The sequence below is a fragment of the Cnephaeus nilssonii genome (genome assembly GCF_951640355.1).
Source record: "Cnephaeus nilssonii genome assembly, chromosome: 15".
Taxonomy (NCBI): Eukaryota; Metazoa; Chordata; class Mammalia; order Chiroptera; family Vespertilionidae; genus Cnephaeus; species Cnephaeus nilssonii.
Genome location: NC_137086.1, coordinates 13,067,696 through 13,091,671, shown reverse-complemented (window position 1 = coordinate 13,091,671; position 23,976 = coordinate 13,067,696). Strand labels below are relative to the sequence as shown.

Below are 23,976 nucleotides of genomic sequence, written 5' to 3'. Positions count from 1 at the left end.
GGGCTCGCTGTCGGCCCGGGTGCCGTGGTGTCGGATCCTGCCCGAAACTGCCCAGCTGCTGGCCGGGCCTACAGCCTGCTGCCCACCCAGAGGTTCCCACCTTCGGGGGCTGAGCGGTCCTGGAGCCAGATCACAGGCCTGGAGCCGTAAGCAGGGCGTGGCCGGTCCCCTGCCCCACGCTGCCTGTGTCCGTGGGGGCGCCGGGACCCTGCCCAGCCGCCGGAGCCCCACCTCCGCACTGCATCGGGGCCAGCACGGTACCAGAGCGACTGGGAAGAAGCCAAACATCTTTTCCGACCCGAGTCTCCGCACAGTCGTGCTGACCAAGCCTCACATCCAAGCGGCTGTCCCTTCCGGGAGCTGCTGACACAGGTCTCCTGGCAGGAAGCTCAGAAGACCACGGCCTGACCCAGAGCTGCCGTTGCACTCGGGCCTCACCAGCCAGGCTTGCCCGGGAAACCGAGATGGCTTCTGGAGAGGAGCTTCTGTTTCTGTCCTAATTCTATTGGAGGGACATCCACGGCCCAGGAAGGGATGGGAGCTGAAGCGGGAACCAGAGGCCGTGAGGCAGAGACCGCGGGCATCTCCGACTTCCCGGCGGCTGTCTGAGCCCGGTCTGCAGCTCACGCATCAGTGACGGAGAAGTTACGTGGGTGAGATCTGCGTCCCAAGGAGGGGAGAGGAGGGGAGAGGAGGGGAGAGGAGGGGAGAGGAGGGGAGAGCAGGGCAGGGGTGCGGGCGGGAAAGCAGAGAAGAGCGGAGGTCAGGAACTGAGGACAACGAGGGGCTGAGAGAGAAGGAGACGGGTGGGGCACGCAAAGGAAAGGGGACGAGGGAGGGAGGAAGGCGAGCGCAGGCCTGTGCCTGGCCTCCTGGGAACCAGGGAAAGACAAGTCCAACAGAACGAGGTGCCCCCACCGTCTGCAAAGCTTGGCAAACGTTAGGGTTACAGGCGATGCCGGTGCTGAGGGCACGCAGAGCAGAATGGCTCTCACACACGGCCGGCGCGGTGCCTGTGGGCACACCCACCTGGGGAAGGGGTCGGGCTCTATAATAAAGAGAAAGACATGCACGCCCCGTGCCCAGCAAGTCCCAGAGAAAACCACGGGCAGGTGAACCAAGGACGAAGTACGAGAACGTTCATTGCCGCTCCCTTGATAACAGTCAGAAACTAAAAATAATCCCAACGCCCAGCAGGAAAATCAATCGCGGTGACTCACGCCATGGACTGCTCCGTAGCAATGACATTGAGCAAGCCACCTCTCTACTCCGCACCCCGGCACCTCCCGGCGCAGTGCTCAGTGAGAGGAGCCGGGCCCAAAGGACTGTGGAGTGTGGTTCTGTTCATGTCAAGTTCAAAGGGTGGCGAGCGTCTCTCTCTAGACCTGGGTGGTGGTGGCTACAGACATTCACTGCATAACCCTTCCTTAAACTGTGAGTTTTATACGTTCTGTCTGCAGGAAGTTGAGCCTAAGACAAATAATAAACTCCCAAGCATGCAGGCTGGGGAGCAGGGTCTGGGGCCCCTGAGGTGGCCCAGGGGCAGTGGGCGACCTTCAGAGGCAGGTCTCTCCGAGCTCAGCTCCGCTCCCATAACTTGCTCCCCGACATTCCCCTTCCTCAGACCCACGCAGCCAGAGCTCCCTGGGGGCCGGCCCGCCTGGGGCCAGGAGGCTGCAGGCCCCGACCCACCAGGGCGGGTGGACCGCAGTGTGGGGCCTGCACACCCCGCTGGGGCTGGGCACCACCGTGCTCTACCACCCACCTCAGCCATGCACCAACAGGGCACAGCACCCTCAGCCCCCTCGTGCCCCGGAGGAAACGCCAGCCCTGGGGGGCTCACAGAGTCCTTGTTTCAGAGCCGAGATCTGCCGTGGAAAGGAACCCGACCATCCCCGAAAGCACAACGGCATCAACAAAAGCAGCTTCCGCCTGGCACAGGGGCCGACACAGGGCTGCCCTCCTTCCCGTCTCCGTCCCGAGCAGCTGCCAGGGGGGCTGTTTAATCCCCACCTTACAGGTCAGGAGACTGAGGCTCAGCATGAAGAGCCTAAGCCCACACAGCCAGGAAGGGGGGGGGGCGGGGCCGGAATCCCACCCAGAGCAGAGCCCCTCCAAGGCCTGGCCTTTACCTGGGCGCCCCACCCCCCAACCCCCTACCCGTGCCCCTGGGCGCAGAGCCTTCCCCACGGCAGGCCCCATCGCCGCCGGCACCTTAGCCCTTGGCCCTAGCAGGAGCCTTGGCTGGTGGGGCCTGTGCTGTGTGCAGTTTACCCCCAAACAGCGCGGACAGAGGGCATAGCTGGGGTGGGCACCGCCCGGGCAGCCCCTCCTTCCTTGGCTCACAGGCTCCCACCGCCGCCCCCGGAGCTAAGCTGGAAGGAGCTGAGCTGGAAGGCCCGAGGAGAGGCAGGGACCCCCCATTTCCTGGCGGGGCCTTTCCTCTCACCGCCCTTTGTCCGTGCCCCAGAGCAGCTCCCTGATGCCCCTCCAAGGACTTCATGTCCCGAACCCCCTCCCCGCCCCTCCCCCTACACACAGCGGTGGGCACATCACCTCTCACCGCTCCGTCCAGGGGACAAACTCCTGTCACCGGAGGAATCCAGGTCCCATGGTCTGTCCACAGACGCTGCGGCTGGTGGGGCCAGGGAGGCAAGGACAGGGTGGCCCGGTGCCTGGCTGCCCTGGCTCCCGCCCCGCTCCCAGCCCTGGGCCGGGGGCCTCCTTCTGGGCAGGAGCTGGGGGAGCCGCGGGCCCTGCTGCTGGCCTGCTCCTGCTCTCTGCCAGGCTCTCTTTGAATAAACAAGGCTGCATAGCAACCACTGCTCCGAAGGAGCCACAGCTCCTGGCATGGAGGAGAGGGAGCCAGGAGACGGTTCCCCTCGGCCTCAGCTCCGCTGGGGCTCACCCGGGCCCTGGGCACTCCCCCGGGGCCCGCCTGTGCTGTGGGGCCACCAGAGGGAGCGAGCCGGGCCCCACTGCTCGGTGACCGCGGCAAGGGCGTGCCTGGCAGGTGTGGGGCAGGGAGGCCATCGCTGCGAACCCCTGGCTTTGCTGCCGTTGGCCTCTGGGCCCAACTCTGGGTCAGCTCTCCAGCTGCTTCAGGAGGCAGCGGGCAGACAGCGAGAGCAGCCAGGCCTTGGCCGCGGGCAGAGCTGGGTTTGAATCCTGATCCTGCTTCTTCCAGCTTTGTGACCTCTGGCCACGGCTTAACCTTTCTCAGCCCCCGCTTCATCATCTATAAAACGGGGGTGACAGCGGTACGGACCGGATAGGGCTGCTGTAAGGACTAAACGGGGCTTGTAACAGGCTTGTGATTACGGCTAGCCCATCGCAGGCCCCCATCACGGCTAGCACCTTTCGCCGGAAATACCTGGACAGCAGAAAGCCCGTGGCCTCTTCCACAGCCACAGTCCACAGCCACAGTCCACAGCCCCAGCTCGGGAAATGGGAACCCTAGGAGCCCGTGGGTGCTTTCTCACTGAGCCCAGCCCTCAGACACAGACACCTAGGCTGGCGTCGCCCCTCAAAGGATAACTGTCCGCACTCCTTACCCTACCCCCTTATCATCACCCAAGGGCACGGGGACCTCACCAATGCTATGCAGTCTTGCAAAGAACCACTTGCCCGAAGACACGAAGACTTTTTTCCAGGCCGACCCTCTTCCCCGTCCCTACCCTCCCTAACCTCCACCCCCACCTCCCATGTTCTTTGCAGAGGAACTGGCAGGCCTATGAAATGCAGAGCAGGGAGGACTGGTGGAAGGCTGGTCACATCCAGGAGGCCAGGCCGACGGAGTCCCCTGTGCCCAGGGCTTGCTGACCGAACCCGCTCCCGGCCTCCCCAGCACTTCCTGGGGTTCCCTCCTCTTCTCTGAGATACCACCCAGGGCAGGCCGTGGGCGGCCTCCTCCGAGGTCCTGGAAGGAGCAGCTTTCCTTAATCAAGCTCCAGGAGGGGGCCAAGGCGAGCAGCCAATGGGAAGTGAGAACAAGGTCCCAGGGCGGGCCCTGGCCTGGAGCCAGAACCACAGGCACGCTGGGCTCCACCAGGGGGCGCTCCACTCCACGGCCCCTGGGATGCAAGCTGGCTGGCCGGCCGAACTGAACTAAGGAAGCCCTCCACCAGAGGCCCCAGCAAGGAGGTGCTGCCTCCAAACCCCCTGTGCTGAGAGCTAGGTATGAAGATACCTGCGTTTCCAGGTGGGAACACTGAGGCCTGGAAAGGTAACCCCTGTCCAAGTTCAGGTGGGGACAGGATAAGGTCGGCCTTGATGTCCCTCAGCTCCACCTGGGAGAGGGCACATGTGCATCGCCTCCCAAGCCCACCCTCACATCACAGCCCGAGAGCCAGAGCCTCTAAAAGTGAGACCTGGTGGTCACTGCCCAGCCAGGCAGCCCTCGTGGCTCCCGGTGTCGTTGGGATCATGGTCGCACTCAGCACCTCGGCCGACAGCCCCTCCAACCTCGCCTGCCCTGTCCCTCAGCAGCGTCTCTGCCTGCTCCCCTCACTCACATCCTGTCCCTGCTGGGATGTCAAACATCAAGCATTCCCCGAAGCTGCCCGTGCCACACTCTGCCAGATGCTAGAAATACAGAGACCACAGGCTGTGCTCGGGAGCTGAGTGATGGAGAGAGACCCTAAACAGGTGCGTGTTTTTTGCATTTACATTTGTTTCACAAAACAGAAGTGGGGAATGGCCGGGCTGGAGATTGCCCTGGTCCTGGGACAGGTCTGCCCAACGACATCATTCCAGAATGTAGCTGGAATGAAACATGGGGCCCATCTGAAATGCAGGGGACTGTATGTCCCATTTCCCCCATATTCCAGAACCACTCTCTATAAAGGGGGACAGGGAATGGGAGGTGAGGGGAGGCATAAGAAACATTCACCACGATATGACATATACCGGGTGATAAAAAAAAAAAAGTCCCAGTAAATATAAAGAATTAACTCATTCAGAGGATGTTCTCTTACCACAACAGAATTAAATTAGAAATTATTAACAGAAAACTCTTTGGAAAATCCCCAAATATTTGGAAATTAAAAATCATGCATCTAAATAATCCATGCATCAAAGGAGAACTCACAAAAGAGAAATAGGGAACGTTTTGTACTGAATGAAAACGAAAACACAGCCTATAAAATTTGCAGGGTGCAGCTAAAGCAGTGCTTAGAGGACAAGTTTAGCTGGAAACAACCCAAATCTCCATCAACAGGGGAATGAATAAGTTGTAGCATATCCATACAATGGAATACCACTTGGCAACAACAACAAATAAACTATGGATACAGTATCTCAAAAACAGTATGTCGAGTATCCTTCATGGAGACTCAGAATCAAAAGGGTGTATGTATAAGATTTTATTTACATGAAGCTCTTGGAAAGACACCTATAGTGACAGAAAGCATATCAGTGGTTGCCACAGACTCGTGGGAAGAGGGATATTGGGGATGTTAGGGATTACCTGGGAAGATGCACAGGAACCTTTTGGGGTGATGGAAATTTTCTATAACTGGGTTATATCATGGTTATACAGGTGTAAACATTTGTTGGAACCCATTGAGCTGTACATATAAAATGTATGCTTTTATTAATTGTAAATTATACCCAGTAAAGGCTTTTTTTTTTTTTTGACCAGCATCACTAACAATGGGATGATGTTTCATTATCTCGATTCCTGGTGTGTTACAATACATGTATACATCATGATAAGATCTCTTGTCAAAACTATTACACCTAAATCTAATCAAGCCTTAAGATCTGTGCTGCTCCATACCATAGCCACATGTGGCTATTTAACGTAAATTAATGAATGAAAATATAATTTAAAATTCATTTACTCAGCCACACTGGCTACATTTTAAGGGCTTGATGCCCACATGTGGCCAGGGACTACCATACTGGGCATCAGAGAACATTTTCGTCATCACAGAATGGTGTATTGGATAGTACTGACATGTAACAGTCCAGATTACAGAACATATAGGGATAGAGGCATGAGTTAAACCCACAATAAGGAAGCAATCAATCCGGCATGTGTTACACAGGAAGCGGTCACAACCAGCAGCTTTCCTCCAGATGCCTGGTCCAGGATAAGAAGAAATTTGCACAAAGCAAGGCTGCCACCTAGTGTTTCTTTTTTATATTGACATTGTACTTCTAACCCATTGGTTGGCAAACTCATTAGTCAACAGAGCCAAATATCAACAGTACAACGATTGAAATTTCTTTTGAGAGCCAAGTGTTTTAAACTTAAACTTCTTTTTTTTATGTGCCTCAGGCATGAAACAGCTCTGGCCACCGACACAGGCATCAAGCTAGGATGAACTAAGGACTGTACATCTGCTTTGCCCCTGATTGATATAAGAGCAACATCACCAATCAGATGTCTCCTTGCCCATTGCCAGGGGGTTAAACTTAAACTTCTAATGCCACTTCTTCAAAATAGACTCGCCCAGGCCATGGTATTTTGTGGAAGAGCCACACTTAAGGGGCCAAAGAACCGCATGTGGCTCGTGAGCCGCAGTTTGCCGACCACGGTTCTAACCCAAAAGAGTAACTGGGCAACCTGGATAGGCGTGGTGAGCAGGCGAGAAAATGCAATGATTGTGCCCTGGTTCTCCGTGCAGCCACCAAATTCAGCAAATCAGAGCAAGAGCAGCGAGCAACCCCCACGTGTGAGCTGAACTCCACACACAGGATGTCTGGCGAGGGAGAGAGGATTGGGGGACACTAGAGAAAAATTGGCTGCAGCCTCTACGTTCATCAAAACTCATTTTAGTATCTCAAAACTAGACAGTCTCCCACCCGTACTAGAACTGAATCAAGGACCTCAGTTCTAAGCTGAGTTGCTAGTTTCTAGAATGCACCTGTTAAGCATCTGTTAGCAGCTGACCAGTCATCGGTGCTTCCTACAAGGCCTGGGCCAAGGTCATGTTTTCATCCTTTCTTACAAGAATGCATTTCTGTGTTTACTTGTCTAATTCTAATTTATTTTTTTTTCAATGCGGTGTCTAACCAAATTCACCGAGAGGAGAAAAGTGGTTGTCAGGGGCTGGGGGAGGGGGAAGTGGGGAGTTAGTATTTAATGGGGACCGTTTCGAGAGGATGAAAAGGTTATGGAGATGGTGGTGATGGTGGCACAACAATGTAAATATACTTAGTGCCACTGAACCGAAAACTTAAAAAATGGCTAAAATGGTAAATCTGTATTATGCATGTGTTACCACAATTACAAAAATAAAGAAGGTATTTTTAAAATGCGTAAGCTGTCTGTGAGGTTGACACCAGCTCAGCTCACCCCGGACCTGGCTTCTGGCAGGAAGACGGACTCTTCGCAGGGGTAAACTAAGCCACCGGTGTGGTGTGGCGCCGCCCCAAGCATGGGTGATGGGACGTGGTGGGCACCTGGACCAAGATGCAGCCGCAGTCTGCCAGGCTGGTCAGCGGGAACTGGCCCAGGCTCCGGCAGGTAGCAGCACACACTCGGACAAGGCAGCTGTGGGGTTCCACAGACTTCTTAAAAAGGTGTGGGGAGCGCGAGGCCTTCTGGGGCAGACGAGAATGGAAAGCAACCTTTAACCTAGAGCCACAAAAGAGCAGAGGGGGTTGTCACTGGACTCCTGCGACAGTCAAGGCACAAGTGGGGACAGCGGAGCTCACCGGGGCAGTCAATACCCTGACCTCCTCCCCTCCCGCCCTCCAGTCCTTGCCAGGACCTCGCATTGGCTGATCCCAACCAGAAGCCGGGCAAAGGAGCCGGGCAGGCGCAGTGGGTAAAAGGCAGCCTTCCAGTGCACAGAGCAGATGGAGAAGAAAGGAGAGTGGACCAGAGAGGCAGAGAATACCCACCTGTCCCAAAAATCAGCAGGTGGCTGGATTGTGGGACTGGGAGGCAGGGAGAGACAGGGAGGACTGCAGGGCAGCAGAGGACAACAGCTGAGGGACCACACCAAGGTCCTATGGTTCCCCCACCACCACCACCACCTACTCACAGTCCTTCCTGAGGCCCAGCTGGCCCTTCTGGACTGAGATTCTTTGAAATTACATTTATTTTTGCTTATGCTGCCTCTAGTTACGTTTATGTTTCTTACAACCAGAGAAACTTTACTTAATAATATGGAAGGTTAAAAAGGCAAAGATATGTTTAGGAAAAATATGTCAAAGAGATGCAAAGTTACCAACAATAAAAGTCAATTATAAAGCTACAATCGTTCAAACTAACGTACTGGCACAAGAAGAGACCAGTGGACTAGGACGAAAAGCCGAAACACACCTGCCGTATGACAGCAAGGCCCAGTCTAGGGGGCGGAAAGAGCATCTTCATCCGTTTGCTGTGACACATTCCCACCCTGGGCACTTCTTCCTCAGCTCTGGACGCTGGGAAGGCCGGACCAAGGTGCCTGCAGGCCCGTCCCCGGGGAGAACCTGCTGCGTTTGCAGAGGGCCACCTTCTCCAGCCCCTCCCTCCGCCGAGAGCAGAGGAAGCCAGCCTCTCGCCTCTTCTTCTAATGACGATAATCCCACCAGGAGGGCTCCCCAAGGCCCCAACTCCAAACAGCATCACGTTGGGGATTAAGGTTTTGACAAATGAGTTTGGGGAGAACACAAATTGAGTGCACAGCAAGCAGTATTCAACAGCATGCAGAAAACTGGTACGGGGGTCGGGGAGAGAGAGAACCCGAGAGCTCGCCTCACTGACGCACCGATACCCAGAATTCCACACGAGTTACAGCAGCAGCGTTCAGTCTTACCCACAGAGACACCTCCTACATTGCACCCTCACGTATACAAATCCCTCTAAAACTATCACCCTTAACTACACGCAATGCACTAGTATTTCCCATATTAATTACCTGTCTACTTTGAAAAATGGTGGTTGCAACCCATTTTATTTCACAACCAGTGCATTGATAAATAACAGCCAGTTCCTAGAGAGGTAAATCATTTTTTTAAAAAAAATTAAAGATATAAAATGACTAGAACAAAATACAAGGAGTACCTTCCAAGGAGAAAGTTTTTAAGCTTAAAAATAAGAAAACTATTTAAAAAATAGCATCAAGAAAAGAATGAAAGGACAAGTTGGAGAAAATGTTTGTAGCATGTTTGGCAGGGAATATCTTTAACAAACAAAAAGCTTTTACAGGCAAGACAACCCCTTTAAGCACAGACAAGGTCCTGAACCCACAAAACTTTGAAGAAACACAAGTGGCGAAGAAAACAGCAGGCGAACGGGGTCTCACGATGAGATGGAAACGCAAGCACGGCTTGTGGGCTTAACATCTATACAACCTTCTGGGAAAGAATTTGGGCAAATTTCTTAAGTCTGAGAGAGTATTCTTGCATTCCAGTAACATCACTTCTAGGAATATCTCACAAGGGTACCTTTAAAGAAAAATATGAAATGCAAGAATGTTCACTGTAGCATTACTTCTAACCAATCATAATAGAACATTTAGTTAAAGTGTAACACGGGTGGAATACTAATAGCCATAAGCAACATTATTTCAAAGGATAATGAACTATGTGCCGCTTAAAACATATGATCCAAATTTCGTAAGAAAAATGTGTGCACACGTGCAAAAAGATGAAAAGGAGACACAAGAAAACATTACAAATGGTTGATTTTATGTTCCTTCTTTACACTCTTCGGTTGTTGTTGATAGTATTACAGATAGCTCCCATCCCTCCCCCCAATTTACACCTCTCCTCCCAGCACCGACCCACCCCTCACAGGTCTTCACTACCCTATTGCCCATGTCCATGGGCTATGCATATAAGTTCTTGGGTTTATCTCTTCTTGTCCCCGCAACCCCACATCGAGGTATGTCAGTCTGTTCCATGCCTCCATGCTTCGGATCTTATTTTGTTGGTCAATTCATTCTGTTTATTAGATTCCACAAGTGAGATCATGTGATATTTGTCTTTCTCAGTTTGGCTTATTTCACTTAGCATAATATTTTCCAGGTCCATCCACGCTGTCCCAAAGGTAAGAGATCCCTTTTTACAGCTGCATAGTATTCCAGTGTAAATTTCCCACAGCTTTTTTATCCATTCATTTACAGACACTTGGGCTGTTTCCAAACCTTAGCTATTGTAAATAAGGCTGCTATGAACATGGAGGTGCATATATTCTTTCTGATTGGTGTTTTGGGTTTTTTAGGATATACTAGGTGTACCAGTTAATAATGTGGATTTTGTAATCAAAGAAAACACAGTAATTTCAAGAGAAACATCTGAAGTGCTTTATTCAAAGTAATGTCCATCACTAGCTACACATTTCCCCATCTTTCAGGTAATTTGTGGATACCGTCCCAATAGAACTTTTCTTGTTTTGAGGCAAACCATTCAGAGACCCAATTTTCCACTTCTTCGTATGTTTTGAAGTGCTGCTCAGAAAGTGCGTGTGCCATTGCTCAGAACAAGTGGTAATCTGAAGAAACAAGGTCTGGTGAATATGGTGGGTGGGTTAATACTTCCCAGGCAAGATCTTTTAACGTGTCTTTAACTGGTTTTGAAGTGTGTGATGGTGCATTATCATGAAGCAAAATTACTTTGCCGTTTCTTCTGGCTCATTCTTTTTGTTTTACGATCAGTGTGGCTCAAATTGACCTGGACATTCTTTGTCTTTCACATCTAAATCATCACTTTTAAACCGTTTAAACCAGCGTTCACAAGTATGTTGAGATGGAGCATGTTCACCATAAGCTTCCCAAAGTATACGATAACTTTCAGCAGCACTTTTCTTCAAAATAATGAATTAAAACTTCGCACAAATGCTTTTTTGGCACGAAATTCAACATTTTTAAGCGTAAAAATATCTATCATGTTAACACCTTCAGAAAATTTGACATATGAAGTTTTGAAGCTTGTCAATACAACAAAAGAGCATACATATCAAATCACATATATATCAACATATGTGTAACTCCAGCTATTGAAAAAAAATCCGCATTATTAACTGATACACCTAGTATTTCCAGAAGTGGGATTGCTGGGTCAAACGGAAGTTCCATTTTTAATTTTGGAACTTAATGCTGCACCAATTTGCATTCCCACCAGCAACATCTTTATTGGTACTTTTTTAAAACGATAGATTAAAAAATACATTAAAGAAAAGGGAAAAAATATTTAAGTAATTTTTCACCTGTGGAAAAGAACTGTTTACCCATAGGCTCTGTTTCAATTTCTTAAAAGTGCCAGAGACCATAGGGAGTTTCCCTTAGAAACTTGGGCCCCATCCTCCCCTCCCATATTGGAAAAATGTCTAACAATTCATGGTTCTATAAAGAACCCCTTTGTTGGGTGCTGCACTTTGGGGTTCAGTGTCCCAGGCATTGTCCCATTTCATTCTCCCAGCATCCTCTTGACAGACAGCATTACCATTACTCTCCTGTTACGGACCAAAGAAAAAAAGAAATCAAGCAGGTTTTTCATTGCCATGCTGCAGTATAGGCCCAGAACTGGAGCTTCTGGCCTCAAATTTGGTCTCTTTGCATCAGACTGACTGTATTCATGTTCACCCTTTCACCCCCTGGACCTGATCCTATCACAAAAATCACCACTTAAGAGACTTTGCCGGTTGCACAGCCATGTAAATGTACTTAATGCCTCAGAACTGTACACTTAAAAGTGGCTAAAAGGGTACAGTTCACATACAGTTTACCACAATAAAAAAAGAAGGGGCAGACTTGACTAGGTTGAGATTAACAAGATCTAAGTTTAGCTAAAAATAGCAAGTCTGTTTCACAGATATAACCATATTGTGGTGGTGCCCATGGTCAGGAGCAAGCTGCCCCCTAAATTAGAATGTACCCTTAACCAGCCGTCCTAAGTGGTGCTGAGGAGACCCAACCACACTAACTGTCCTGTCAGAGCAATGACAACCAAATACAGTGTGTGACCCTTGCTTTGATCACAGTTAATTTTTCAAAATCAAATCACAAAAGACGACACCACACATACAACTTTTTCGGCTAGATTAGGAGAACAACACAGTGAAAAATACCCTGTAACAAACGTAATTTAACTCTGGATTTATCTAAACCAAAAATAATTAGTGCCCGGGTGGTGTGGCTCAGTGGTTGAGCGTTTACCTATGAACCAGGAGGTTACAGTTCAATTCCCGGTCAGGGCACATGCCCAGGTTGCAGGCTAGATCCCCAGTTGGGGGCGTGTAGGAGGCAGCCGATCCGTGATTCTCTCATCATTGATGTTTCTATCTCCCTTTTCCCTTCCTCTCTCTGAAATCAATTAAAAAAGTAATTAGTAAGCAATTATTAGACACCTCTTTAGATAGTCAGGTGCTGGGAAATCTGACTCAGACCACAAAATGGAAACTATAAAAGCCCAGGATCCTGGAAGGTCAAACAGCCGCTAGCTGTGCCAGGTGACCCAGCTGCGTGGGGCTACATCAAGAAACAATCACTAGATTACAACAGTTCTTGGTTCTTTCATTTCATTACAAATGTTATCCAACAAGCACTGAAAGCAGTGGAGTAAGACTGCTTTTTAAAAAACTTTTATACCACAAGGCCAAACGTGTGGCCATTTCTCTACATATATCACAAGACAAGCAATGGGTAAAGATGAATATTTATTCACTTTACAAAGAGAATGGTATTAAATTCCCATAAACAGCTCCATTTATAGACAAATATAACTGTACATTATAACAGTAGCTGGCTGAAACTTTCTTTCCCAAGATACTTCTCCCGCTCCAGCGCTATTAGTTGAGCATAGAAATCTGTTTCACCATGGATGGTTAAGTCCCTCAAAGATAATGGCTTTGTTTTACATATTCACAGACGGGAAAAATAAACCCATCTCCCCAGCCCTTCCTTTAAGAGGTGAGCTTCCATCTGAATGTTCCCTAGAGAGCACTAAACAAATACTGGCATGTTTAAAAAAAAAAAAATCACTAATTTGAAAAGGCGTTTGTGGCACACCAAAATACGTATTTATACATACTTAAAAAATCTTGAGTCAGATTTATTATTTTAAAGGTAAACAGATATACCCTAACACTGCCAAGAGTGGGTAATGAAAAGAAAGGAAAACATTAAATTACTGAATTATAAAAATATTTTCTTTGGAAAAAAACTCCAACAAGGTTATCATCAATATCTAAAACCAAAGAGAAAAAATAAACAATTCTTCTTTGATCCATTAGTAATTTAAATAAAAATGAAAACCTCTTCAAAAGCAGCTACAACTGAATTTTTTAAAAGTTGCAGGTAATGAGCACTTCTAAATCTATACACTAATGATTCTTTACAGGCAGTTGCAGTCAAGAAAAATCCTTAATATGGCTAACTCTTGAATTTTTTTAATTATCATAATTTTTTGTTTTTAAAAAATATTTCACATGACAGGTTAAAAAATAAGTGGTTATTTATTTAGAGAAGCCCTCCAAATATCCAATCTGACTCAAATCAGATTACCACGGTTAACAGACAATCTAGGGACACAGGTGATTTCATTTTTTAATCACATTTTTACTCATTCTGTTATCCCTTCATAGTTTATAATTATCTAATTAAAACTTCTTTCACTTGTGCTGCTTCATATCTGGGTTTGATGGAAGATACCAACCTGAGATAAGAGCTGACTCCTTCACACAAGTCCAGTTCTTGAACCCTATCTGGGAAATGTCTTTATCTTCACTGATGCCAATTCTTGGTATAACCAAGTCATACTAGGATATTATATTATAAAAATATACCATATATTCGACACTGATGTCAGTACATTGCAGAAAATGTGTCTATTTACTGTGTAAAGTTTATTAACATTTGAATGTAACACTCTTATTTACACAGTTAAGTCTTGCTCAGGACTAGGGGCCGGGGAGCCACCATCAGCAATTGGGAAATGTGCAGCGGTCCTTGGCATCCTGTCAGCCTCCCTCCCCAGGGAACTCGCAGCACTGGGGAAGGTGAGCCAGAGTCTATACCGTTCCACTGGCTTGTTTTCTGTCTTCATTCCTCTTCACTTTCATTGTCAGGATCTAAATCAGAATCTCCATTTAATTCTTTTTCACTTGTCACATCTCTGTCCTCACCATTTTCTTCATCTTTTTCTTCCGAATCCTCATCTTCCTCCTCTTCATCAACCTCCTCATCTTTTTCACTTTCTTTCTCTTCCTCATCTTCATCCCAATTATCCTGGCAAAAAATATTAAGCAAAGAAAGCACTCATGAAGGCCTTGTTCTTACAGGGTACAAGGTTATAAAAGCAGATTTATGTACCAGCGAACAAATTACTCACATCAGAATCTTTATCTATTTCATCATCAGATTCCTCTTCAGAAGATTCTAAAAAAGGAGAAAAAATGCTGCCTTAATTTTGTGATCAAAGCAAAGGGCAGAGCCCTGAAAACTAAACAGAATCAGATACCTGAATTTACTTTCAGAAATATATATTCAACTATGACCCATCTAAGTAGTAACATTAATATTCTCATCTGTATAAAAGCACATTGCACATTATATTATTCCATCAAGATTTCATTGAGCAGGATGAAGTACCAAAATGCTAACAAAATACCATCTTAAAAAACAAAGCTGAGGATGTGGGGGGAAAATGGAGCCTTGACTTGTATGCATGCATATAAGCATAACCAATGGAGATAGACAGCAAGGGGGGTGAGGGCATGTGCTGAGGGGTGGGAGCAGCTGGGGAAAGGTCAATAGGGGAAAAAGAAAACATATATAATACTTTAAACAATAAAGAATTTATGCCCTAGCTGGCTTGGCTCAGTGGATAGAGCGTCAGCTTTCGGACTGAAGGATCCCAGGTTCAATTCCAGCCAAGGGCACATGCCTGAGTTTCGGGCTCGATCCCCAGAAGGGGGCATGCAGGAGGCAGCCAATCAGTGATTCTCTCTCATCATTGATGTTTCTCTCTCTCTCTCTCTCTCCTTCTCCCTTCCTCTCTGAAATCAATAAATATATATATTTTAAAAAAAAACAATGAAGAATTTAAATTTTTTAAAAAGGGAGCCTTGTATACTATGGATGGAAATGTAAACTGGTGTAGCCACTGACAGTATGGAGGTTCCTCAAGAAATTAAAAACAGAACTACCATATGATTCACCAATCCCACTTGAGTATATGCTGAAGGAAACAAAAACAAGAGCTATCTACACCCCATATTCACTGCAGCATTATTCGTTAAGTGTCCGTAACGAATAAATAAGAAAATATGGCACATATATATAATGGAATATCCATAAAAAAGCTTTTTAAAGAAATCCTGCTATTTGTGACAACGTGGATGGGCCCTGAGGGCACTAACCTAAGTGAAATAAGTCAGAGAACAGAATGGTGGTTGCCAGAGGTGAGGGGTAAAGGTCAAAAGGTACAAACTTTGAATTATAAGTAAGTCCTGTGTATGTACAGCATGATATGCTTTTATGTCCTTCAATTATGTCTTATAACTTAGAAAGGTTTTGCTTCACTTTTAGATGCACTTTTAGGTACTTCATAGTTTTTTTATTGCTATGAATGAGATCTTATTTTTCTAATACATTTTCTGACTGGGACACACATTAGTGGACATACAGTACATTATTGAGACATAATACTACCAGATTTCCTTTTTTCTGGCCTTGGTATCCAGTAAACTTGATTATTTACATATCTCATTAGTAACAGTGTTATTACAGATCCTGCTGCATTTTCTATTGGAGAAGGATAACAACTGCAAAGTTCAACCTTCTAGAATTCATGTTTTCAACCCAGTATTAGGCAGGACATGCAGCAGTATCTTGTTCCCTTCTTCCTGAAAATGCTTCTGAACTTTGTTTGATGTAGATTAAGGAAATTCCCTTAAATTCCTAGGTTGTTCACTTTATCAAGTAATGAGGCGCATTCAATTTAACTGAATTCATTCTATTAAAATATAAAGTGTTCCCTGTTAATCTATTAATATGGTGACTACATTAACAGATTTCTTGATGCTAAATGACCTTACAATCTTTAAATAAATTCTACTCAGTAATGACTAAATTATTACTTAAGCACTTCCACAGTCAATTTGCTACCTAAGATATTTGAGGATGGTCTAAAATGTTATTTTCTTCACTATCCTTGTCTGGTCTGGACTCATAAAGATGCCTAAATTTTATAGGGCAAAAACTTATTCATGTACCTGGTAGCTTGTGAGGGGAAATAGTATTCTTCTCTTTAAATTTAAATATCTTCCCCATACCTAATGCCTTTTTTTTGTTAGTTATTATATTTGTGCTTTTTCTTACTAATCATATTTTTGCCACAGGCATGCCCATTTTCTTAGAGAAGGTGTGCCGAGCATGACCTCATTCACATTAATATTTTTACAAAATAAGATAACAGAACTGAGTCAATAACTAAATGTTCCAATTGTAGACTCCACCCCAAACCCCCAAGCTTTACCTTCTTCATACACCAATTTTGCCTTCTGTTCAGGAGAAGTCATTCCCTTTGTTTTTTCTGAAGCTGTAACCTGAAAGATAGTAAAATGCTGTTAATACAAGTAGAGTATAAGTTTATCTCAAGTAGCACAACAGAACCTTCTCCAATAGTAAACTCACCCTCAACAACCATAATGGATTACCTCAATATGACGTAGATCAAATACAGGGCAAAAAACAAATTCATCAAATGCAATAAGGAAAGAATTACTCTGTAAAAGTTGAAAAATCTTTTAAAAAGATGATCAGAATTTGTTTCTGTGTCAACATCTTTTAACTATTTAAATACCCTGTAACTTATCCACTGAGCCAAACTGCGTAGGGCTAAATACCCTGTAAGTTTTGTTCAAAGTGCCACAATCATCCTAACTGATTTAACAACTGAAAGTTAAAATAGGCACAACTGAGTTTACTGTGTATGTATGTTAAAATACATAACATTTTCAAGTTCAAGACTGGATCCTGATTTGCCATTTCTTACTCAAATAGGTAGTTTTCAGTGTTCAGATAAACGATCCTTGATTCCTCACTCCATTCCTATCACATCCAAAGTTTTAGCACAAAACACTTGAATTTACTCACTTGTGTGATAAGAAGGATAAGCTTTCCATGAAGGTGGGAAAGTTTCTGAAAAGTTTTTACTCTGCTTTCCATTAACTGGTATAGTGTACCCAGCTGGGGTACCAGGTCAGGCAACTAAAGGAAAAAAAAAAAAAGCTTTTATATTATTGTGACATAATATAGATAACAAACATACAAATCATGCTTAGATGTGCCTGAGTATTTAGCCGATGCACCACGAGCCATCTGTTTACATTTCCAGCGGTGTAACTGCTTACGACCTAGCCTAGCAACATGATCTCACACTGTGACCGATAATGTTTTTTCTGGTGCTGCTGTAAGACATTATGCTCTCTCCCTTCCATGTGCACAGACAACCAAGAGCTGAGAACAGCCCCAGCAAAATGCCAGGTTGAATACTTAATTTATGTCATTTTCATCACAAGCTACCTTGTATCCTCCTGGGACAAGGTAGGGCAGACATGTTAGCACATATACAAAACTTCTGAAATCTGCTAAGTTTTTAAGAGGGAAGGGGGGAGGGAAGACACATATGATGTAAAGATAATTTTGCTGAACAGGTTATAGATATAGGAAAACACCTGAAGGCTAACATGTCAATATATGTTAAAACATTTCTCTTAAAAGCAATAGCTTATGGCTGAAGATGGAGAGAGAGTGGTTTTGTTAAGTCATCAGTTTATAATCCTTATCAAAGTCAAACTATTCAATTGTAGCTGAAAAGACTTACTGTGGATAGGTATGATGCATGGACTGTTAACACACATTTTAGCCACTGAACCATTAAAACAGCACTGAAAAAAAGGGGAAGAATCCAAGTAAACTAATTTGAAATTAAATACAACTGAGTAATAAAATTAGGAAAACTCAGGCGAAGTGAAGATCTACAAACTATGCTGTGAGAAAATAACTATATGAATAAACCTCTGAGAATTTAACAGTCCTTACATTCTTTCACTGAGTATTTCAGATCTGTGTAATATACTGATCTCTTGGGAGTGAGGGGGAAGTAAGATGGACTGAAACATAGGACAAAATTCCCTTCCTCTAAAATATTTTAAGAATAAACCTAAGCTTTTATTTAATAATTAACTGCTATCAGGGCACATAACCTGAGCTCAACTTTGTATTTTATGTTCATAATATTTGAGCTCATCATCAGGTACAATTAGCAAAAGATTCCCACACCAACATTAAAAACAAATACAGACCAAAAATGTATAAGCCGGGCCTAATTAATAAATTCTTTAGCAATAACTTAGCTAAGAAAAACTGCATATTGTAGACAATAATACTACTATAATAAAGCTTAGGATCTCTGAAATATCAACTTCCTGTTTAAATATTTAACTATCAAATTAATAACAAAAGACCCACAAATTTAGTCTTTTATAACATACTAGAGGCCCAGTGCACAAATTCATGCATGGGTGGGGTCCAGCTGGCCCAGCCCCAATCAGGGCCTATCTGGAGGAGAAGGCAAGAGGTTGGCTGGCTGGCCGGCCCTGCCCCCGATCTGGGTGGAGGAGCCGGGTAAGGGGAGGGGCTGCAGGAGGTTGGCCGGCCAACCCCGCCCCCTATTGGGGTAGGGGTTGCGATAGGGGGCAGGGCTAGCGGGGGGTGGGGTGTGTGTGGGCCAACTGGGGTGGGACAGGCCAATTGGGGTCGAGGCCACCCGGGAGGGGCCTCGGGAGGTGGGCCAGTTCACTGGCCACAGTGGGTGTCATAGCGAAAGGTTGTTCTGCTCGCTGGCTCTTTATATGCCTTATCTTACTTAGCAGCTACCAGAGGTTAAGTTCTACAAATGGCAATTTTACACCATATCATTAAATAAGATTAATTCATTAAATGACCTGATAATAAAATTTAAAAACCTTCACAGGTGTTTTCTAAAAGAAATAAAAAAGCTATAAAATATTTATAAAAACAAAGCAATTTAAGTCACTTAAACATCTTACCTATTAGGATGTCCTTGCAATCTCTTTGTAAGCTGAGGGGGAGAAAAACAGTATAAGCAACAGTACTTCAGAGACAGCCAATCTCCATCAATTCCCAGGATACACACATCCACAAAAACAAATGAACGTAATGACCATGTTAGGAAATCATTATTCCTAAGTATCCTAATTCCTAAATGTCCAACCAATGTAACAGAATCAGAATATATGCTCCCACAATAAGAATAATGACCTGATAAAAATCTAGGCTAAGATTTATATGTATGAATGTCCAGAATAGGCAAATCTGTAGAGATAGAAAATAGGTTAGAGGCTGCCAGAAGTGGGATAAGGGAGGATGGAAGTGGCCAATAGGTACAGGATTTCTTTTTGGTGTGATAATTGTACAACCTGTGAATACAGTAAAAACACTGAACTATTTATTTTTAAAGGGTGAAGTTTATGGGATATGAATTATATCTCAATAAAAAATGCAGGCAAAATCATTAGGCAAATATTGTTTGAATAGATCTATTATGTTTCACCCACTGTGATTGCTCTGCTTGCTTACATATTGCAAATCCATTTCTCTGAATACTGGATTTAGTATTAAACTCCAGCATTAGAACCTTAAAATGAACAAAGTACTCAACGTTACCTCTTGCAACAATGGAATAACAGCATGCAGGGGCATCCTTAGCACAGTCCTCTTTATTAGGTTTAAATTCCTAGTTTGAAGTACTTTCTGTGACAAAAGAAAAGATATATAAGCATACTCAGAAGCTAAGAAAACTACAGAAAAAACTGTCAGTAAAATAATTTTTAAAACCAAGCAATAAACTACTAACTGAATTTTAGCAAATAAAAGTTGGAGGGACTGAATGAGAATGTTATTATCTTATGGCTATCAGAAAAGCAGTCTTCAGTTACGGGACATTTACGTCAATAAACGGATTTCTTCTTGCTCAGCCAGTGTGGTTCAGTGGTTGGACTTTAAACTAATGAACCAGGAGGTCAAGGTTCGGCACATGTCCAGGTTGCAGGCTCAATTCCCAGGCATGCAGGAGGCAGCCAATCAAAGATTCCCTCTCATCACTGATATTTCTATCTCTCTCTCCCTTCCCTTCCTTTCTGAAATCAATAAAAATTTATTTTTTAAAAACCTTCAAAAATAAGTCATCCCAAATGAAGCAAAATTATTAAATGGATATAGAAGTTAGCATTCATTTCTACCAATAAATGGTAAGATAATTTTGATAATTTGTTTCTTTTACAATCTTACTGCAATATACCTGATGCGTAATAAACTGTGTGCACTTCAAGTGTACTATTTGATATAAACATTTACATATGAAACAAACTCTAAGGTAAACATTCTATTACCCTCAAGTCTCCTTGGGCCCCTTTATGTTCTATCACTCCTTGCACCTGCACCCCTATATATTGGTAAGTACTTTCTAGAATTATTATATAAATGAAATCATATAATAATATGTACCTTTATTTTTTGTTCTGGGTTCTTTCTTACAGTCTAAATTTGAGATTCACCCATGCTGATGTATCAATAACATATTTCTTATATTGCTAAATAAGCAATTTGTTTATCCATTCATATGTTGAGGGACATTGGGGTTCTTTCCAGTTTTTGACTATTACAAATAAAGTTGCTATGACAGTTCACATACAAGTCTTTGTATGAACATAGTTTTTTTATTTTCTTGCCAAATACCTAGAATGGCTGGGTCGTATGACAGATGTATCCTTAACTTTTAAGAAACTGCCAAACTGTTTTCCAAATTATTTGTACCATATTACATTTCCACCAGAAAGATGCAAGTTCCAGTTCCACATCCACATAGGATAGCATAGTCTGTCTTTTAAATTTTAATCAATCTATTGGTTAGTAGAATTATCTCACTGTAATTTTAATTTGCATGTGTGATGGTTAGTGATACATAAGAGCTTTACATGCACTAATTAGCCTTATGAATTCTGTGAAGTATCACACCTTTACCAATTGTTTTGTATTTGAGTTAAGCCTCACAAAGTTAAGAGTTCTTTATATTCTGGATATAAATTCTCAGTCAAATAGGAGTTGCGTTTTTTCCCAGCCTATGGCTTGCCTTTTCATTCTCTTAACTGTCATTTCATGAGCAAGTATTTAATTTTCATGAAGTCCATGACCAATTTTTCTTTAGCATTCTTTAACATTTCATGTTTGTTTTTATAATGCATTTAACTAGCCTTTCACCACTCAAATTTTCATATTTTTTCTGTATTCCTCTAGAAGTTTTGTAGGTTTTGGTTTTACATTTATGCCTATGATCTACTTTTTGATGACTTTTGTGTAAGGTGTGAGGTAAAAGTCAAGATGCTTTTTTTTCCATGTGGCTATTCAGTTGGTTCAGCACTAGTTTCAAAGACTTATTCTCTCCACTGACTCAACTTAGTACCTTTGCTGAAAACCAGCTGTGCATGCCATGCTAAACTATAATCTACCTTCCAAAATATATATACTTCCAAACTATTTTAAAAGTTGTTTTAACTTTTTAGAGATGATTTCCCCTCTCATTTTGCAAAATCACCTTAGACACAAACATAACATATTCCCACTTAAATAAAAACATAAATCAACACCCGGCCGGTATGGCTCAGTGCTTGAGCATAGACCCATGAACCAGGAGGTCACAGTTTGATTCCTAGTTAGGGCACATGCCCAAGTTTGTAGGTTCCATCCCCAGTAGGGGGTCTGCAGGAGGCAGCCAGTTGATGATTCTCTCTCATCACTGATGTTTCTATCTCTCCCTTTCTCTGAAATTAATAAAAATATATTTAAAAAACATATATGAATACAAACTTCCTAAGTTACATATTATATAAGTCACATCTATACTAAGTGACACTGTAATATTGCTGAGTTACCAAAATTATATGCATTCAGCAAATATAAATTGCCCTAAGGTAATCAAGCAGTGCTTAAATCCAATTTTTTACACTTAAATTTTCTCTACAGACCAGTATCAAATTCTGGAATTTAAAAGACCTAATTAAGTAACTTCATACAAGCAGTCACCAACTTACAAACACAGAAATCATAAATGCCTTCCTTTATACAAAGTTTTTAGTACTTTTTACCTCTAAATAATTCATAACATAACCCCCAACCCTCCTGAATTTTTCCCCAAACCTCCTACCCATTGTCAAGGTTCCACCTCACCGCCCCCTCTCACGGCCAGGGGGAAATAAGTTTCTGGAATCCAGAGTAAAAACTCAGGAACGCATTTTCCTACAGAAAAAAATATAAATTGTGATCTAGAATGCTGAGTATTGTAATTCGGGTATACTATATGTCTATAAAGGCTTTTGTGAACTAAAGCCTAAGATCCTAATAACAATTCTGAACAATATTTCTATGAGAAAATGCATTCCAGGTTCAAAATAATTTAATACAATCCCTTTGTAGGTTAGTGACTGTCTGTATAATGCCACCAAATTATATATATTTGACTAAACTCACAAAATATTAAATTTTAAATGGCTATATAACATGACAATTCATTCTGAATGTATATGTCAATCATTTCTAAGAAAAATTAACCATCTTAATTCAATTAAAAACTGCTATAATACTTACATTTAACATTTCAAAATCATTACTTTCTAAACCCTGTGCTAGAAGAACTGGAAAACTGTTTGTCTGTAGGTCCTCCTTTTCTTTTTTTGATTCTATATTCAATGATCCCAGGCGTTCTTCAATGCTAACCTACAAAAGAGAGATGACCCGTTAATGATAAACCAGATAAGGCATAACGTAGTTTGGTCAAATTCCTTTTGCTTATATCTGAGAAGACAAAAAGACACTGACTGATTCGTACTTCAACCCTGAAAAACACAAGCCTGCTTTCTCATTCCAATAGAACCCACTGCCATAAAGCCAATGTTGGAGACAAGTGTAGTATCTAGAATTCAACTTTCCAGGGTCTAGTGAAAAAACAACTTCCCAAGAAGCCATAATTTAAATATCCTATATAATAAAAGGCTAATATGCAAATCAACCGAATGGTGGAACGATCAGTCGCTATGACACACACTGACCACCTGGGGGCAGGCTCTCAACACAGGAGCTGCCCCCTCGAGGTCAGTGTGTTCCCATAGGGGGAGCGCTGCTCAGCCAGAAGCCGGGCTCATGGCTGGCGAGCGCAGCAGCAGTGGTGGGAGCCTCTCCCACCTCTGTGGCAGCACTAAGGGGCAGTCCCAGATGTTGATTTATCTATATCTATATATATAAAAGCCTAAGCGACCAAAAGACAGAATGACCGGTTGACCGGTCGCTATGACGTGCACTGACCACCAGGGGAAATATGCTCAAAGCGCAGGATCGGGCTCCCTTCTGTCTGGATCGGGCCTGCAGGGATCGGGCCTATGGGGATTGGGCTCCCTTCTGTCTAGATGGAACCTGCGAGGATCAGGCGGAAACTGGCAGTCCGACATCCCCTAAGGGAGTCCTGGATTGCAAGAAAGTGCAGGCCAGGCTGAGGGACCCTAGTTTTCTATAAGATGCAATACTACAACCAAGTTCCCCTGATAAATATCTAAAATATAAGTGTAAATAAGCATGACGAAATCTACTATACAAAAACTTAATTGTACAGAACTGATCCCTTATAAAACCAATCTGACTACATAAAAATATAATATTCTCTGACTAGCAAAGCAAAAAGAGATGCTTTGGTAAAGCCTCCAGTTTGGGATATTTTAACTTATGAAAAATATTAAGAAGGCAGGAGGAAATGAAAGGGTTAGACCTAAGCCAAAGCTCAAGAAAGTTGGCACATTATTTTTAATACCAGAGGGCCGGTTGCATGATATTCATGCAAGAATAGGCCTTCCTTCCCCTGGCTTCGCTCCCGGTGGCCCAGGAGCGCACAAGTCCCCACTCCCGGGCGCCGCCAAGTCCCCGCTCCCGGCTGGAGCACCGCTCCTATAGCTCCCTCCACTAT

At 44.0% G+C, this 23,976-nt stretch overlaps 1 protein-coding gene across 1 annotated transcript in view; it reads right to left on the bottom strand.

Moving 5' to 3' along the window:
- Positions 1–9,796: 9,796 nt before the first annotated feature.
- The window catches only part of WDR43 (WD repeat domain 43), a 38,085-nt gene continuing 23,905 nt past the window's right edge, over positions 9,797–23,976 (bottom strand). The window contains exons 11-18 of the mRNA XM_079791529.1: positions 22,611–22,739; positions 19,635–19,721; positions 18,998–19,029; positions 17,770–17,833; positions 17,040–17,153; positions 16,420–16,489; positions 14,272–14,318; positions 9,797–14,168 (exon numbers count right to left, since the gene is read on the bottom strand). Coding sequence (XP_079647655.1) covers positions 13,983–14,168; positions 14,272–14,318; positions 16,420–16,489; positions 17,040–17,153; positions 17,770–17,833; positions 18,998–19,029; positions 19,635–19,721; positions 22,611–22,739 — 729 coding nt within the window. The 3' untranslated portion in view covers positions 9,797–13,982. The remainder of the gene's footprint in view (positions 14,169–14,271; positions 14,319–16,419; positions 16,490–17,039; positions 17,154–17,769; positions 17,834–18,997; positions 19,030–19,634; positions 19,722–22,610; positions 22,740–23,976) is intronic.